General features: G+C 42.5%; 1 protein-coding gene across 1 annotated transcript in view; it reads right to left on the bottom strand.

Annotated features, from left to right (window-relative positions):
* LOC142385116 (copine-8) overlaps positions 1-19,346 on the bottom strand; it is a 139,831-nt gene that overhangs the window by 80,503 nt on the left and 39,982 nt on the right. The window contains exons 2-4 of the mRNA XM_075471302.1: positions 14,466-14,506; positions 8,658-8,704; positions 8,368-8,471 (exon numbers count right to left, since the gene is read on the bottom strand). Coding sequence (XP_075327417.1) covers positions 8,368-8,471; positions 8,658-8,704; positions 14,466-14,506 — 192 coding nt within the window. The remainder of the gene's footprint in view (positions 1-8,367; positions 8,472-8,657; positions 8,705-14,465; positions 14,507-19,346) is intronic.

The raw sequence follows: 19,346 nt of genomic DNA, 5'->3' as shown, positions 1-19,346 counted from the left end.
CACGCCAACAGGAAGGTTTGTATGTAGGGGCAAATGTTGAGGTTTTTAAAGCCCAAATACCCTCTGCAACACCCCGAGTTAAAGAGGAGGTGTCTAGGATCGAAGACCAAGGAGGAGGAAGTTTAAACATTTTTTTGTGAGAAAACTGGTAAATAAAGAGGACAAGCTTGAAGAAAGAAGGGAATATCAGGAATGGAGTATTTTGCGCTTCATCGAGACATGACTGCACAGACATTTTCCTGACTCCAACGTCCAAATGAGGCAGAAAAAGGTCCAAACTGGTATTGGAGTGCCTGCTGTTCAGCACAGTCGGCTACAGCAGGATCCTTCATCGTAGCTGAACTACTGTGTAGAGCTATGGGGCAACACATGCAAAACAACGAATATTTCATTATAAAAGCCAAATATTATAAAGTACAATAAGGATCTTGTTGAACACAAAACGTATAACTAGGGCTGGGCAACGATTAAAATTTTTAATCTAATTAATCGCATGATTTCCCTGATTAATCACGATTAATCTCATTTGTACGCAGAATCCAAAAATGAATCCAAAAGTAGCGTATAGCTTTTAGCATTTAGCTTTATTTTAAATGTGCTGCCATATGAATGAAAGTGCCATAACATTTGTTGTGCAAACACACTTTTAACATCAGCATCTTTCTGTAGTTTTTATGTAGAAGCCTCGCTCCACTGTCTGTTTCCTTGAATGACTTGCTGCTATCAGTTGTGTGTTTTGCCTTTAAGTGATATTTTAGACTGGAACTACTACGCTGAGAAGACAATTCAACTTGGCAGAGTTTACAGATGACTTTGGTTCTGTCGACTCCGCCGTCTGGAAGAACTTTAACATGAAAATGGCCGAGTAAAAGTTCCGTACCCTTCTCCATGTTTGGTGGATCCGCCGATTACTTTCTTTTCCTGTTCCACAGCAGACAGCAGCAGACTTTTACAGAATAAAAGCCTGTGAGCAGCAGACTTACAAAATAAAAGCCTGTGAGCAACAGACTTTTACAGAATAAAAGCCTGTGAGCGACAGACTTTTACAAAATAAAAGCCTGTGAGAAACAAACTTTTACAGAATAAAAGCCTGTGAGCAACAGACTTTTACAATAATAAAATAAATAATAAAACAGGGGTGGTCCGTGGCGTAGTGGGTTGAGCAGGCGCCCCATGTACTATAGTCCCTGAGCTGCATGTTGTTCCCCCTCTCTCTGCCCCCTGCTTCCTGTCTCTCTGAACTTTCCTATCCATTAAAAAGGCACAACAGCCCTCAAAACATTTTTTAATTAAAAAAAAAAAAAAACATGCGTTAATGCACGATAAAATATTTATCGGCGTTAAATAATTAATGCGTTAACGCGATAATAACGAGTTAACTCGCCCAGCGCTATTTAAAACATAAAACCAGACCCTTATCTAATCTAATGAGGACACAAAGGTAGGTTGGCCATCATTACTTTCTTATGAGGGTGTTGCAGGAGCCACAGCACACTTGACAGTTGCATCCTGTTTACTAAGGAGCAGAGAGGACACCACACAGCTGTCCATGATGTAGAAAACATCAGCAGCACACAAGAAGCAGTCGCAGCTGTCACACCAGACTGAGTTCAGAGCATCGTGTGTGTGTTTGTGTGTCTTGGTCTGCATGGAAAACACGGCGGTATTTCTTAACTCCACTGTTACATTTTTACTTTCCTATAAATTTCATCGTTTGGAGCCTGTGGGAGGAGACAACCTTTCACCTTTCTGTCATTCCAAACCCCGTTACTGTCTGCAGGCCGCCGGTGGCATCCATCATCAGCTGCAGACGAGAGGATCACAAAACAAGGAGCCACACAAACAAACGTGTGCATCTCATGCACGGATGCACACCCTGAATGATGCTAAAGTCGACAGATACTCACAGACCTACAAAAAGCCAGCAAGCCGTTTTGTGCCGAAGATGCTCAATTCCATTTAGAAAACCACTCAAGAGACGGCTTCATTCCTCTTCGGCTAAATAAATGAGCGTGCACTGAAGCGTCACGCACAGGTTCATCACTGCACTGACCCCCATTCGTTGTGGAAATTACATCTTGATGTTTGTATCAGAATCACACACACACACATTGTTGTCCTGAGTACAAAAGAAAGTGCGTGCATGTCATAAAAAGGCATTTCATACAAGCCTGTCAGCTGTAAGTCCTGCCTTCCTTCTCCCTTTTCTACCTCCATTCTGTGTTTTTCACAGATTTCATGTCAACCACCACCAAGACTTCGCCACCAAGACAACCGCCACCAAGACTTCGCCACCAAGACAACCGCCACCAAGACAACCACTACCAAGACTTCGCCACCAAGACAACCGCCACCAAGACTTCGCCACCAAGACAACCGCCACCAAGACAACCACTACCAAGACTTCGCCACCAAGACAACCGCCACCAAGACTTCGCCACCAAGACAACCACCACCAAGACAACCGCCACCAAGACAACCACTACCAAGACTTCGCCACCAAGACAACCACTACCAAGACTTCGCCACCACCAAGACTTCGCCACCAAGACAACCACCACCAAGACTTCGCCACCAAGACAACCACTACCAAGACTTCGCCACCAAGACAACCACCACCAAGACTTCGCCACCAAGACAACCACTACCAAGACTTCACCACCAAGACAACCACTACCAAGACTTCGCCACCAAGACAACCACCACCAAGACTTCGCCACCAAGACAACCACCACCAAGACTTCGCCACCAAGACAACCACTACCAAGACTTCGCCACCAAGACAACCACCACCAAGACTTCGCCACCAAGACAACCACCACCAAGACTTCGCCACCAAGACTTTGCCACCAAGACAACCACCACCAAGACTTTGCCACCAAGACAACCACCACCAAGACTTCGCCACCAAGACAACCACTACCAAGACTTCGCCACCAAGACAACCACCACCAAGACTTCGCCACCAAGACAACCACTACCAAGACTTCGCCACCAAGACAACCGCCACCAAGACTTCGCCACCAAGACAACCGCCACCAAGACTTCGCCACCAAGACAACCACCACCAAGACTTCGCCACCAAGACAACCACTACCAAGACTTCACCACCAAGACAACCACCACCAAGACTTTGCCACCAAGACAACCACCACCAAGACTTCGCCACCAAGACAACCACCACCAAGATTTCGTCACCAAGACTTCGCCACCAAGACAACCACCACCAAGACAACCACCACCAAGACTTCGCCACCAAGACAACCACTACCAAGACTTCGCCACCAAGACAACCACTACCAAGACAACCACCACCAAGACTTTGCCACCAAGACAACCACCACCAAGACTTTGCCACCAAGACAACCACCACCAAGACTTTGCCACCAAGACAACCACCACCAAGACTTTGCCACCAAGACAACCACCACCAAGACTTCGCCACCAAGACAACCACTACCAAGACTTCGCCACCAAGACAACCACCACCAAGACTTCGCCACCAAGACAACCACTACCAAGACTTCGCCACCAAGACAACCGCCACCAAGACTTCGCCACCAAGACAACCACCACCAAGACTTCGCCACCAAGACAACCACTACCAAGACTTCACCACCAAGACAACCACCACCAAGACTTTGCCACCAAGACAACCACCACCAAGACTTCGCCACCAAGACAACCACCACCAAGATTTCGTCACCAAGACTTCGCCACCAAGACAACCACCACCAAGACAACCACCACCAAGACTTCGCCACCAAGACAACCACTACCAAGACTTCGCCACCAAGACAACCACTACCAAGACTTCACCACCAAGACTTTGCCACCAAGACAACCACCACCAAGACTTTGCCACCAAGACAACCACCACCAAGACTTTGCCACCAAGACAACCACCACCAAGACAACCACTACCAAGACTTCGCCACCAAGACAACCACCACCAAGACTTCGCCACCAAGACAACCACTACCAAGACTTCGCCACCAAGACAACCGCCACCAAGACTTCGCCACCAAGACAACCACCACCAAGACTTCGCCACCAAGACAACCACTACCAAGACTTCACCACCAAGACAACCACCACCAAGACTTTGCCACCAAGACAACCACCACCAAGACTTCGCCACCAAGACAACCACCACCAAGATTTCGTCACCAAGACTTCGCCACCAAGACAACCACCACCAAGACAACCACCACCAAGACTTCGCCACCAAGACAACCACTACCAAGACTTCGCCACCAAGACAACCACTACCAAGACTTCACCACCAAGACTTTGCCACCAAGACAACCACCACCAAGATTTCGTCACCCAGACAACCACTACCAAGACTTCGCCACCCGTCCTGTCGGCCAACAGGAAAGAGGTTCAGCACCTAGCTGAGTGGCGCGCCGACAACACCAAGAAGGCTAAAGCTGGATTTACACTGAAAAAAATGCCCCTCCAAAAATAATTAAGAAAAACAACAAATAAAAGATGTTTTTGCTTGAAATAAGCAAAAAAAACCTGCCAATGGAACTAGTGAAAATCGGCTTGTCAAGATTTCTTGAAATAAGATGTGATATTTAGGACTTTTGAGATAAAAAGTGATCTTGAAATTAGCTTAAAAACCTCTTCAAATGTAAAAAAAAAAGCTTGTTTCATATGAAATCCGACTCAAAACAATTTGTTTTCAAGACTTTTTCATTTAACAAGATATTCAAGATGTATTGTCTTCAAACAAGTCCCTATATCTGGCTGAAATAGAACTTGTTAGGCAGTTGTGTCTTATATTAAGTGTAATGAGATATTTTGACTAGAAATAAGACAAATATACTTGGTAAGACTTTGATTTTTTCCAGTGTACAGCCGACCCGTGACGTCAAAATGACGTTTCAGGCATGGCGCTTGCCTTGAAAAGACGCCGCAGCGCGTTGTCGTGCACCCGTCGATTTTTATAACTTGGCTGCGCCGAGAACGACAAACCGGATGGACCGATGTGAGACCAGGCTCAGTCAGGAGGTGCGTTTGTACAGGCAGCTGTACGACACTGCAGGGAAACAGCACAGGGAGCACGTAAACTCCCAGAACTGGTGGGTTCAGAAACAGCTTCTTCCCTGGGGCTGTCACCCTGCTGAACTCTGCACCCCCTGAAGTTAAGTCCTGGTTCATTTAGCTGTTCAGAGCTTTTTGATGCAGTCAACAGAAGCCTGATTCAAGATGGATACGTCAGTCCACGATTGGCTGCAGAACAAAGGCTAAATACACTCGTTAGCTCACATTTAGTCGTATTTTTTAGTAGTGAAGGCGTCACAAAGAACTTCTGAAATGGATAAATGATTGAAAATAGTCCCGTGTTGCTCAGCCTTGAAGGAATCTCACAAGGACAAAGAAGAGAACTTCTGTGGTCAGTTGAGATTTTTACTCAGAAGAAAGAGCGAAACATTCGTGGAACACGTTCTCTATGCTTTCCACGAAACTAAATCAAGTTTGGTGACGGGAACAGAAGGGTTTGGGCTTCGTTTGTCAGCAGCATCCAGAGACAAAGGGACGGCATTAACATTCTGGAGGAGGACATCAGGACGTCTGCCAAAAAAAAAAAAAAAAACACTTGTTCCTGGGCAGCGTTGGACCTTCCAAAGAGGCAGCCGGGCCAGAATCTGTGGCGGGAGCTGGAAGGAAGCCTTGGAGACGTCTTCCTGCCTTTAGTCACTTTCACGCTCGTTGTTTTATCCACAGCTAAAAGGTCAAAAGAAGTCCTGGTCGCGGTGTAAAACTAAGACGCGTTTATTCACAAACATTCTGTTCAGACGGCGTTTTTTATTCCAGCTTTTACGGCTCGATTAAAGTGTGAAAACGTGCACATGGTGCAGTCTGAAAGTGGAGCAGGCAGAGAAGATATGAAAGGTTAAATGCTCGTGTTTCCCTGGAGGAAATCTGTCTCTTCCTATATCTCTGCCACCATCCCCAGAAACCCCGGTTGTTATGGCGACCCGCACACATCACCGAGAAGGCGAGCCACACAAAAACGCTCGCTGTGGTCAAACACAGTATGTGGGAACGCACGTCCAGCACGTGACCCGGCGACACCTCTCACCGGTGCGTGTTTCTCATCCGTACAAATATGTACGGATGAGATCCAGGAAAACAACTGGGAACTGAGAGATGAGCAAGATGGCCGCTAAGAACAGAGTGCCAAAGGAGAGACGCACAGGATTTATCCTCCTCTTCAAACACACACCCTTCATGGGTCATAGATTATCATAGATTATAAGGCTGTAGATCATCTCATTAATCTCTATTTCAACACAATAAAGCTCCTGAAATCCTAATTTAATAGACAAGGAATACAATCTGAGAGGAAAGTGAGACCTAAAAGCACTGTTGGAGCTATTTATTCCTATCTTTCTTTACTTTGAATTTTGTTTAAATTTATTCTTGGGTTACTTTATATTTTGGGGGTTATTTACAGATTTTTTTTGAAGATTAATAATTGTTTGTTTTTTGTTTCTTTGTTTTAATTTGGGCAGAATAACTGTGGGTCCATTCCCTATAAATATAGGGACTGGTATTGGACCAGGATGGATTGGGGTGGAGCTATGTTTTTTTACCAGAGTAGGAGAAGCAGCAGAGAACAAAGGAATGTTGTACCTGTATCATTTGCTTGCCAACTGGAAAATAAACCTTCAAAACGCAGTTTCAGGTATTGGACATTGGACTTCTTTTCTTTGCCTGTGTACGAAACCCAACCCCAGTCCAGTAGTGGCACGTTTCACATGATGTTTGATTTGACAAACAATTGCCACTACAAGCACCAAAGAAGCAAAGATGCCATCAGTAATAGAAGTAAAAAGTTATGCTGTTGATATCTGTGACAAAACTTTGCATTATCTTTGCATTTGGCATCTTTTGTTAAAAATCAACTGTCATTTTGGCCAATCTTCACATCAAATTAAACCCTTCTGCGGGGGTCCGATGATGGGACAAAAGATGGAGCCTAATCCTAACCCAACTGCGTTTCTGTGAGCTTCTCCTGAAGGCTTCCTTTGACTTTTATAAAGGTTGGGCGATGTGAACCAGGCCCCTTTCACACGGGGTCCTAACCCAGATGCATACCTCGACTTTTACGCCGTTGAAGTGAGGCAGGCGTCACAATTCTGCGCCGGAGAAGGCGGGACGCGGCGAGATCAAATGGAAACAATGGACGAAACAAGCGTGGCAGAAGCCCTTGATGGAAAATGTTTTGATGCTACACACGCTGACATGTGCAGCATCAATATTTACTTCTGTAAACACCGCGTCCTGCCATCACTCTGATGCAGGTTCATCTGGGTCCGGTCTGTACAGAACACCTTTTTCCAGAACTCTGCAGCTCCTTTAAGGACTTTCTGGCAAACTGTGACGTGTCCATCCTGTTTCTGTGGCTAACTAGCTGTTAGCATGTAGCAGCGTAGCCTCTGGCTGTGTTCGAAACCGCATAGTAAGCGAGTTTGAGTAAGCGAGAAGTTCCCGGATGCATACTAGATTCTCCTAAATGTTGGGTATGCATCATGAGGTTACTACTCATACTCAAACTACCCAAGATGCAACGTAACGTGACGTCGCCGATCGTCATTTCCTGTCAAAACGGCAGTTTCAAGCTAGCTACAACGAGGGTAGATTCACTTCCTGTTTTCAAAACAAAAGCACCAATTGTATGGTAATGGCTTTCCCTATGATAAAAGGCAACGGGTATTTTATTTTGTGAAAATAACCGGAAGTGCGTTGCTCACTGCGGCTAGCTTTAGTAGCGCCGAATTCGTGGGAATAAAATTGTAAACAGCCGGTATTTTGTCAGGTTTTCAACACGTTGGGGATCTAAACGACTACTTTCTCACCTGAAAATGTTTCAAATGTTGCTAAAGTTTACAGAGTTTAGAGCTTAAGGGAAATCAGCTTCAGGCCGGCTGATTTCGGCTCGGGCAGGAGCGAAATGCATTGTGGGTAAACGCTCTGCATACTGTCTGATCTATGAGTATGCAGTATGAAGTATGCGGTTTCGAACACAGCCTCTGTGTTTCTGTGGCTAACACTGCACTGATGAAGCAGTGAAACACACCTGTCCCAGACATTATGGAGCCTTAAATGAGGGGGACTGTGGATAAAAAGGGTTGTAACGTCTACATGATGAACTGAAATGTAGGAAAATTGCTCAGAAATATGGAACTCTGTCCCGAACATGATGGAGGGGAGCTGTAGCTTCACAGAGACATAAACGTAATAAATCTGTAATGTGTCAGAGACTCCTGGAATCTCTCAAATGTCCCTTGAAAACCTGAAACGATCAACTTAAGACCATCAAACTGACACAAAGTTTAACATCTTACTTACAGGTCGAATCGGAGGTTCTGCCGCTCTTCGAAGAAATAATCCAAAATGAATTTCTTGACAAAATCCGGGTTCAGCGTGTTGTCAATCACCTCCGTTCTCCCAAACTGGGAATAAAAAGCAAGAAGAAAGAAAACAGTCAGATTTCTGCTTTTCTAACCATCTTTTTACATCTTTTTTAACGAAAAAAAAAAAACAGCTTTGTTTCAGCAATGTTTCTTTTACAGAAGCACCTCTCTGATGCATTGTGGGTATTAAGGTGGTGAAAACTAAGCCGTGCAACACACACTGACCTCTCTCCACTCCTTGTTTCCCATGCCTTGCGTGTAGAGAACACAAACTGTGAAGAGACAGAAGCGTAACGTTAATGACGTTAATCATCAACCGGCCGCGTCGCCGGAGCTCCTCAGGAAAACATCGACGTCTTACTTCCATAATTAACGACAAAAACTCCATGAGCACTGGACATTAATTAGGATTAAACCACATTTTCTAACACTTTGACGGCTAATTAAGAGAATGGAAGAAGGAAATGAATAGAAAACCTCAAATGTTACCGTGTTTCCAGACAAATAAACCAAAAATGGATTAAAAGCAACAAAACAGCATCAAAGCACCTGATAGTTTTACTCCCGAAGCTTATACATATATATATATATATATATATATATATGTGTGTGTTATATTTCATTTCAGGCCATTACCCAAAACAAGTTCCCTAAAAGGCTTCATTGCACCTGGTTTCTGGAGGGCTTTGATGCTCTTTCCAGTGAGAGTCGGACATATCTCCCTGTAAATTATTCCCTCAGTGCGACAGACACAGGCGGCTGAGATCTCAGCAGTCACAGAGCACAAAGTGCTGGATTTGTCTTTTTCCGTCTCCTCTACCTGCTGCCAGGGAGCTTTCATCTCTTTATTTGGATCACTGCTCTCCAGATATCAAAGATGTTTCAGCACCAGCCGACAAATCCAAAGATATTTCTGCGTTTCCTTCCAGATGCGAGTTCCCCCCCTTCCTCTGCCTTTCTGTTCCTTCCTCCTGTCAGACACGTTTTATATCAGGAGACAGAGGTCGCCGCGCTCAGCATAATCACAAGCACGACTCAGCATGAAAGAATGGTTCAAACCTGGCCTTCCTCCTCACAGTCATCATCAGCTTTAGTCATTTTTCTGTCCCCGAAAAGCGCAGACTCTCTTCTTTAGGAGACTCGTATGTGTAGATATATCACATCACATACATGTACTGGTGAGCAGAGGTGGGTAGTAACGAGTAACAGTAAGTTTTTGAAAACATTATACTTCCAGGAGTAGTTTTAAATCTCTATACTTTTTACTTTTCCTTGAGTAGATGTGTGCAGCAGAAGCTGTCCTCTTACTCCGCTACATTAGGCTACAATGAGCTGGTTACTTTTCTTCTTACCTCTTTGGTATTCTACGCCTCATTATTTTTATCCCCCCGCGTACGCCTCATTTTAATGTTTTATTCTGACAGAGAGAGAGACTTCCGCCAAAGGCTCTACCACCTGACTGTGTTCCACCAATCAGACGCAGCCGTGCAGTCTGGTCACGTGACCGTACTCGATCTCAGCGGCGGGACGGGTTAGCTTTAGCATTAGCAGTCGTAGCAAACAAAGAAAGAAACAGATGAAAAATGTCAGAACCAACGGTGGGAAATGAAGACGCAGACGAGGCCTCATACTGAAAGCATGTTTACCTTACAAAGAGTGAGAAACAGCAGCTACATTATGTGTCTTCTGTGGCAACCAAAACAAACGCACATTTCAGCAGAAACTCAACATCTAACTTGAGGAAACATGTAGCGCTAAGTTTCCTAAACTCGTTTTTCCCCCATGGATAGGTGAATGTTTGTTTTTTAGGTTACATATGGGTTACATATGTTTTAAACATTTCCTAAGTTTTTTATTGAAGTTCTTGAATTTACCTGGATTATTTAATTTTATTTTAAGCTATTTTGTAATTAATAAATTCATTATAATGTATTTTATCAATTGGATGAACTCTAATTTGCCTAAAGATGATTATTTAGTATTTTTGTCTGTCTGATTGAATGCTTGTGTTAACAAATAAATCAGACGTTACTCAACAGTTACTCAGTACTTGAGTAGTTTTTTCACCGAGCACTTTTTTACTCTTACTCAAGTAACTATTTGGATGAATACTTTTTACTTTTACTTGAGTACAATTTTTGGCTACTCTACCCACCTCTGCTGGTGAGCCATAACATGTTCCACTGACGTCATTTCCCAGCAGATATGATGGTTATATGATGGCGGCCGTGGAAGGTTGGCGGTTCGATTCCCACTCCTGCCACTCAAAGATTGGTGAAACTGACAGCTGGAGGGGTGTCAGTCCACGACATGACAATAAATCTGATCTTTTTTTAATCTTTACTGGTAAAAGGATGAATGTTGTCTTTGTACCAGGTTACACGGATGCAGTCAATAATTGGTTTGATCCATCAGGAAGTAAGCCGATTATTTTGTGGACGGGCGCATCGGTACCACTCTCACACTCGTCCAAGTCAGTTTGAGGTTGCCGTCAAGCAACCGGATCGGACGGGAAGTTTTACACATTTCTGTTGAATGAGATCAATCTGAGGTTTGGTAAAACATTTACCGTCTGAAGTGCTATTTCACTCCACTTCTCAGGCGTCAGGCTAAGCTAAGCTAACACCAAGTTTACTCTTACATCCGTTAAAATATAAAAGTCAGTTAAATATAAACGCTGAAAACCTCAAATGTCACTGTGTTGCCAAATAAGACAGATAACCTACATACATTTATGGTTTATTTGTCTCATTCTATTGGAAACACGGTGACATTTGAGGTTTTCAGTGTTTAAATTTCTGTATCTAAGGTTTCGTTAAACATTTACCGTCCGAAGTGCTATTTCACTCCACTTCTCAGGCTAACCGAGGCACACAAAGTTTACTCTTACATCCGTTAAAATATAAAAGTCAGTTAAATATAAATGCTGAAAACCTCAAATGTCACTGTGTTGCCAAATAAGACCGATTACCTACATACATTTATGGTTTATTTGTCTCATTCTGGTGGTTAGCTTAGCCTACCGGCTGAGAAGTGGAGTGAATTAGCACTTCAGACGGTAAATGTTTAACAAAACCTTAGATACAGAAATTTAAACTCTGAATAAACACCGTCAACCTGCAGGCTGGAACTTGTCAGGGCCGGTAATCTGGTACGAGGCTAAAACTGCTAAAAAAAACTAAATAAATATTCGTTATTTGCCCAACTAAGCTGAAGCTGGGACTGATTAACTAGTCCTTTCCAGGATAAACCATCCAATGACACCTTCCGTCTGAATCACGTTCTGTAAAACAAAGAGTTTTCATGTATTTCAGACACGAAAAATTACGTTGCTGATGCCCGTCATATTATTTGACCTCTGAAGGGTCGGTGTTTGACCTCTGAGCTCTTCTTCTGCTGTTAATTCACTCCAATAATGAGCAGAAGGTTTTGGGAAGGATCGAGTGTTTCTCCAGTCTTAAACTGTCCTGTTAAAGGTGTCGAGTCATTTTAGGTCATTTTCATGGAAAAAAACAAAGACTTCTCTGTGATGAAAAGAAATGTTTTCAATGTTTCTGTTATTGACAGGGGAGGAACTTTCATACAGCGTTTCATACACTTTTATATTGATAGTTTTACTTATTTCTACTTTGTTTTTATCGGTTTTTAACGTGGGAAACATCGTTTTTGGCCAGAATTCAGAATAACAGCGACCGACAGCAGTGAGCGACATTCGTCTTCCACGTCCTGATTATGTTGCAGTTACTTTGCTCTGAAATCCACACTTATTTAGGTGGTGTAAGCACTGAAAATGTTTTGAGTTTGCAGTAGTTTAACAGGCTGTTTTCTCTGTGAAAGGTTCAAATAAAGGTTTCTGATTTGTGCTCATTCAATGGTAACGTGATGAAGGGCTCAGCTGCTTTAAAACTGCGTATTTCATTGTTTTTCTGACACGGAAAAGAGGAAATAAATGACTAAATTAAATGACCGAGTCATGAATTTCCGAGTCAGTGCATCCCTTGTATGCATCTTTATATTTATCTGTAAAACAAGCAGGTTCCATCACTGCTCTGACCACTTTAGATGGAATAAATTAGCTCACTTATTTCTAAACAACACGGTTAAAGCTTCTTTTAACCACCATGTGTGTATCATTAAGCTAACTCGGCTCTGGCAGGCTCACAGCTGTGCACGCTTCACATTTGCTGGATGTTTCCGTTACTCAATATTACGATGCCAACGACTTTAACAGGAGGAGATCAGTTATTTAGTTTAAAAAAAAACTAAATAAATATCAGTTATTTGCCCAATTAAGCTGAAGCTGGGACTGATTAACTAGTCGTTCCCAGGATAAACCATCCAATGACACCTTCCGTCTGAATCACGTTCTGTAAAACAAAGAGTTTTCATGTATTTCGGACACGAAATATTACGATGCCGACGCCTCTAACAGGAGGAGATCAGTTCTGACTGTGCAGAGGAGGAAGGATTCTGAGCCGATTCAAAGGATAAATCCTGTTTGTTTCAGGCATAGCCAACGAGTCAACTTGTAGGCTGGAACTTGTCAGGGCTGGTGATCTGGTACGAGGCTAAAACTGCTAAAAAAAAAACTAAATAAATATTTAATTCGTAAATATTCGTTATTTGCCCAACTAAGCTGAAGCTGGGACTGATTAACTAGTCGTTCCCAGGATAAACCATCCAATGACACCTTCCGTCTGAATCACGTTCTGTAAAACAAAGAGTTTTCATGTATTTCGGACACGAAATATTACGATGCCGACGCCTCTAACAGGAGGAGATCAGTTCTGACTGTGGAGAGGAGGAAGGATTCTGAGCCGATTTAAAGGATAAATCCTGTTTGTTTCAGGCATAGCCAACGAGTCGGGAGGAAAAAATACCTGAATGTGCGAACAAGACCGACTGTGGACGCCATGAGGCAGAAATAAATATAAAAAAAATACTCCTTACACCGCCCTTCTATCCTCTCCCCTATTAAGTTGAACCACATGTTTGCTCCCGCTTATACAGACCCTACATTTACCCAATGGTTCAATAAAGGGATCAAATCAATTTGTAACTTTTACATAGAAGACACATTTGCTTCCTTCTCGCAAATATCCCATGCCTACAATCTACCTAAAACACGATCTATTCCGTTAATTGCAGGTTAGAAGCTTCGTACAAAAGACGTTCCACTCAGAAAACTGACCCACACTCCACGGAAAACTTAAGGAAGGTCTGGGATTCTGACCTTGGAGTAGTTTTCAGAGATGATCAGTGGAAGTCCGTCTTAAATGTGATGCATACATCATCTACATCTGCTAAACATCTGGCCTATTCCAACTGAAAGTCGAACACAGAATTCACTTTACCAAGGCTCGGTTTGGCGAAGATTTATCCGAACCTTGACCCCCCGATGTAGGGGTCAACCTGCAGATTTAATGCACATGTTCTGGCTATGTCCGAGCCTTTCTACCTTTTGGACGAGTATTTTTAAAGCTCTCAGTGAGATGTTTGGAACCCGATTAGATCCCGACCTAGCCTAGAAATCTAGACGCCCCTAGCGGCCGCAAATGGAATTTGCTCCGGGGCCTGTACAGCTTTTTGCTGTACGGGTCTGGCTTGCTAGGCTAATCCCGACCTGATTTGTGCCCTCTCTGGTGTAACATCTGAGGAATCTCGAGCTGCCCTACCGACTAAAGCTTATGTTGTCATAGCTTTCACTACACTCCTTGCGAGACGCTTGATCCTTTTCAAATGGAAGCAACACACACCTCCATCCTTACTCAATTGGCCAATGTAACTGATGCACATTGTACCCTGTGTAAAATTAAATAACATGTACATTGTGCTGTATTCTTGTGGGGTAAAAATTTCCAGAAAATCAATAAAACATGTTTTCAAAAAAAATACTCCTTCCTTTTATTTTCTATTTGTTCTTGGATTTAACGCCTGCTTCTTTCTGCCTCGTGTCCATCGTCTTTAGCTCCAAATGTACAATAAATTGTTTTTGTGTGACATAAAACTGAGAGAAGGCTTAGTGGAGCTTACTTGGGTCTGATTTGGAGAAGGTGTCCCTGTCCAGCAGGTTTCTGTGGAGACACAAAAGGGGAATACGGTTAAAAACAGAGTGTTTTCTGGGTGAAAACATTTCTGCGTGGGCACCCCAACACATCTATTTCTGCTCTCTGTTAGCTACGAGTTGGCATGTTGTCACCGGCTCTGTGTTCAGTTATCCTGTGAAAGTCTGTGTAGAGATTCAAACATCATCACCCACCATCCACGCCAAACGGCATCAATCCATCATGTTAGAAACGCAGCACAAAGTGGCTGCATGCACAGAAACTCAGACGTTTATGGTTCCTCATTTCACGCTTCAAAAACATTCGGTCCAGGTTAATACTCTGAGATGAGTGATGATCTGCGCTGTCCTCTGTCTCAGAACAAAGTGAATATATCAGCCTGATGTGAGAGTGGCACACTGGAAAAAATCAAAGTCTTACCAAGTATATTTGTCTCATTTCTCGTCAAAATATCTCATTACACTTAATATCAGACACAACTGCCTAACATGTACTATTTCAGCCAGATATAGGGACTTGTTTTAATACAATACATCTGGAATATCTTGTTAAATGAAAAAGTCTTGTAAACAAATAGTTTTGAGTCACATATCATATGAAACAAGCTTTTTTTTTTACATTTGAAGAGGTTTTTAAGCTAATTTCATGATCACTTTTATCTCAAAAGTCCTAAATATCACATCTTATTTCAAGAAATCTTGACAAGCCGATTTTCACTAGTTCCATTGGCAGATTTTTTTGCTTATTTCAAGCAAAAACGTCTTTTATTTGTTGTTTTTTTACTTATTTTTTCTCCAAAAATAAGTAATATAAATATAATATGTCATGTTTGAGCTGAATACACTACACTGGAAAAAATCTAAATCTTACCAAGTATATTTGTCTCATTGAGTATCTCATTACACTTAAAGCAATACTATGTAACATTTCTACCTTAAAATAACAGCTTGAAAAACATTGTCCGGCTAGAATGAGTTTTAATATTATGATCGGCCTGTCTCCTATGCCCTTCGGGGGTCTGAGTTGGAAAAACTGCGCTATGTAACTTTGCTGGAGCGGCCCGGGAGCTGAGCGGAAGTACTTCGACTTGCTTTCTGGCACACCTACCGCGAAAACAAATAGACCCCTCTCACGCTCCCAGGTATAAGGCTAAGCTAGCGCAACATTGTCAGTACGATCATCATGGAAGAGGCACCGAAGAAACAGAAGAAGAAGTTGACTGATGAAGCAAGGAAGAGAAAGAGAGAGGCCGACAAAGCAAGAGACCGGACGAGAGTTGCTATCGAAACAGCCTGTAGGGGGAGCTCCATAATGGGCATTTTGAGAAGTTACATTGTATTGCTTTAATATCAGACACAACTGCCTAACAAGCACCATTTCAGCCAGATATAGGGACTTGTTTGAAGACAATACATCTGGAATATCTTTTTAAGTGAAAAAGTCTTGAAAACATCTTGTTTTGAGTCACATATCATATGAAACAAGCTTTTTTTGACATTTGAAGAGGTTTTTGAGCTAATTTCAAGATCACTTTTAACTCAAAAGTCCTAAATATCACATTTTATTTCAAGAAATCTGGACAAGCCGATTTTCACTAGTTCCATTGGCAGATTTTTTTGCTTATTTCAAGCCAAAACGTCTTGTATTTGTTGTTTTTTTTACTCATTTTTGGAGGGGCATTTTTTCCAGTGCAGGAGAGCTCATCGTTCCCTGTAATTTCTGCAGGAACGAGGTGAATCGTGGTGACAAAGATGGCGCCTGATGGTCTACAGTAGAGAGCAGAGGATCAGCAAAGTTGTCGTGAAAAGGTTCCCGTTGTTTTGGGAGTCTTTGTCCGTTTATCTGCCGCGGCAGCAGAAAATCATCCTCCCAATCCCGGGGACTTTAAAAGGCTAAAAGACAAAGCTGAGCGGCTGAAGGCTGCTTCTAAGTGTCAGCACCTCCAACACAGCGGTTGGGTTTAGCTGGATCATTCTCCTCCGTTTCTATATTTACTTTTCTCTTTATCTTATGGCTCTTATAATGAGTACTGCAGCCAGACTTCCTGTAACCTTTAAAGTGTCCTGATCAACAGTTCTCCAGCTTTCTGAGGCTCTTTCAGAGTTTTTATTTGGACATTTTCTGCTTTTTTTTGTCATTTTCAGTCCAGTTTTTCTTTGTTAAGCCACTTAACTACATGTGTATGATTGTGACAGCCATATTAAGTATTTTATGTGGTTTTTGAAGCATTTTGGTCATGAGACGCCTCTTATTTCTTTATATTTTGCATCCAAGCAGCTTAAGTGATCTTCAGCAATAGTTTCAACATTTTCTGAAGGTTTTTCATCGTTTTTATTTGGACATTTTCTGCTTTTTTCCTCATTTTCAGTCCAGTTTTTCTTCATTAAGCCACTTAACTCTGAGCTGTGAACCATTCAGGCAGGAAAAAGGCTCCTAACTCAAGGGATGAACCAGTGATGTGTCCAACTGAGCAAAGAAGCCGTTTTAAACTGGATCTTTAGGCACTTTGTTCCCAGCAGCCTGTCACAGAGACACATCATTTGTTCCCATTTCTTTAGCTGCATGTGTGAAAAACAGCTTCATACTTTCAACTTTTTTTACATTTATATTTAAAACTGCTTTCAGTTACCAAAAGAGTCAAATTAATATAAGAATTTCAGTTTAAAAAAAATCCTAATCCCAAAAATAATGAACGTTATCACGTCTAAAAGTAGGAAAAAAACAGATAATAATAAGAATTATATGTTATTCAACATCAATAAAAAGTAAATAAGATTCAATTTAAAGCTTAAAAAATGAATATAAGATATAATCTAATGACTAATTATGGAACAATTAATATAAATGAAATGATTAAACTGCTTTATGCCACCAGAAATGAATAATCTAGAAGCTCTTTGTGGGTTTTAGGCTGGAATTAAGATTTGTTCCCATTTCTTTAGCTGCATGTGTGAAAAACAGCAAAGATAACACAGTGTGACAGACAGAAAACAGGATTTCTGCAGCAACAAGGTGATTCCCAAAGAGCTGTTAGCTGAAAACTTGGCATATATATATATTTATCAGGGAACAATAAGCCAACGGCACCTCTGGTATCCGTGCTGTCCGACCTGCTCGTTCACGTTCCTGTGGCTCATCTGTACATCTCAGCATGCGTTACAGTAACTCTAATCGCTCGGCAGATTCCCGTCACTCTGAAACAACGTGTGAGAAGTTTCCTGCCCTTCCTCCTTTAACCCGATCAAACACAAAGCCAGGAATGTGTCTGCATGTTTTCTACCAGGAAACAGGACACGAGAATCCATCTCAGCTCGAACGTTGACAAGCTTTCATTTTCCTTCTGATACTATTCAAACCGCAGCCTGAGTAATGACTGAAAACACTCCCTCAGCTGCACAGCAAACCACTCATCAATCAGCAGCTGGAATGATTAACTGATGAACCTGAGAAACTCGTCCTCAGTGATTGGTTGAAGCACCAAGAAGCCACAAAGATCCCAGTTAAACTGGCCATAACCCTCTCTCAGACTAAAACTTATACATGTTTACACTCAGACCGGCTTTTCCTGGTCTGAGCAACACTGATTAAGGTTTATGAGCATTAAAAATCACTAATAGAGCCACTTCCTGTTGACCTCTTCACCACCAACAACAACAACAAACTCAGGCATTGGAGAAAGATGGAGAACGCAGAGCCAGATGAAGCTACGTCCCTCTACATTTGCTCTGTGATGAGCTGCTTGTTGCACAAACTCGATGCCCAACGGAGCATTCTCCATCGCGTTGTTTGTTTCTTTCTGACGGCGACAACAACAGGAATATCGTCTCCTTTGACTTCCGGGTCACGACCCCGGGAAAACATCTGGAGCATGCGCAGAACGCAAAGTCTGATTCACCACGAGCTTCAGCGTCTACAAGCAGGTTTAGAGTGACTTTCAACCCAGTTATCTCGGGGTCTGAACCCGATCCAATCCAGTTCTTAGTCAGATTAAGGTGTCTACATGCACTGAATGTTACAGGCATCTCTTTTACTGTTGCAGTCGATGGGAAAAATGTTTTTTGGGCCACAGGGGATTTTTTGTCGCAATACCACGAGTGACCACTGGGAGAGAAAAAAATCGGCAGCTCCGGGCATTGAGGTGGACGGACACCCCTCCAGCTGTCAGTTCACCAATCTTTGAGTGGCGAGAGTGGGAATCAAACCCTTCCGGTTATTGGACACAACCCACTCTAACCACTGAGCCACGCACGGCCGCCCTTACGTACGTAAAATAGTAACTTACTTCAGAGCGTTGTTGAGTACACACCACCTGTGACGAGATGTCTAGTAATAATCTATGACAAACACACAAATGTGCCATCAGTAACGGTGACTTTCATTCTATTCAGTCATAAAGCACCAAAACGTACTGCTGAGTGTACTACTGTAAGTGGTAGCCTACATCCAAGGCCATCTTTTCACTCGCTAACACTGGTTTTTATTATTTCTTTAGACCCGTACCAACCAGTGAGCACGAGGGGGAGGTCTCTCAGGTGTTATTCTTCCTCTGTGACCACCACACAAACCCCTTCTCAATGTTTCCACCATGCTCTTCATTGCCCTAAAGCAGTGGTTTTCAAAGTGGGGGGTGCTAGGGGGGCCTCAGAAAATTGGAGTGAAGATAAGAAAAAAATGCAAAAATAAAAAGAATTGAATTCAATTTTTTTTAAACATCATAAAAAATTGTCACGTTTTTTTAATCAGTATTGTAAAATACAATTTATAATAATATATCATATAGAAATGTTATTTGCCATGCTTCTCTTTGTGATTGGCTGCCAGCCAAAACATCGTAGACCTGGCGGTTTGC

Source organism: Odontesthes bonariensis, chromosome 8, assembly GCF_027942865.1.
Source record: "Odontesthes bonariensis isolate fOdoBon6 chromosome 8, fOdoBon6.hap1, whole genome shotgun sequence".
NCBI lineage: Eukaryota > Metazoa > Chordata > Actinopteri > Atheriniformes > Atherinopsidae > Odontesthes > Odontesthes bonariensis.
This window is presented reverse-complemented; position numbering and strand designations above follow the sequence as displayed.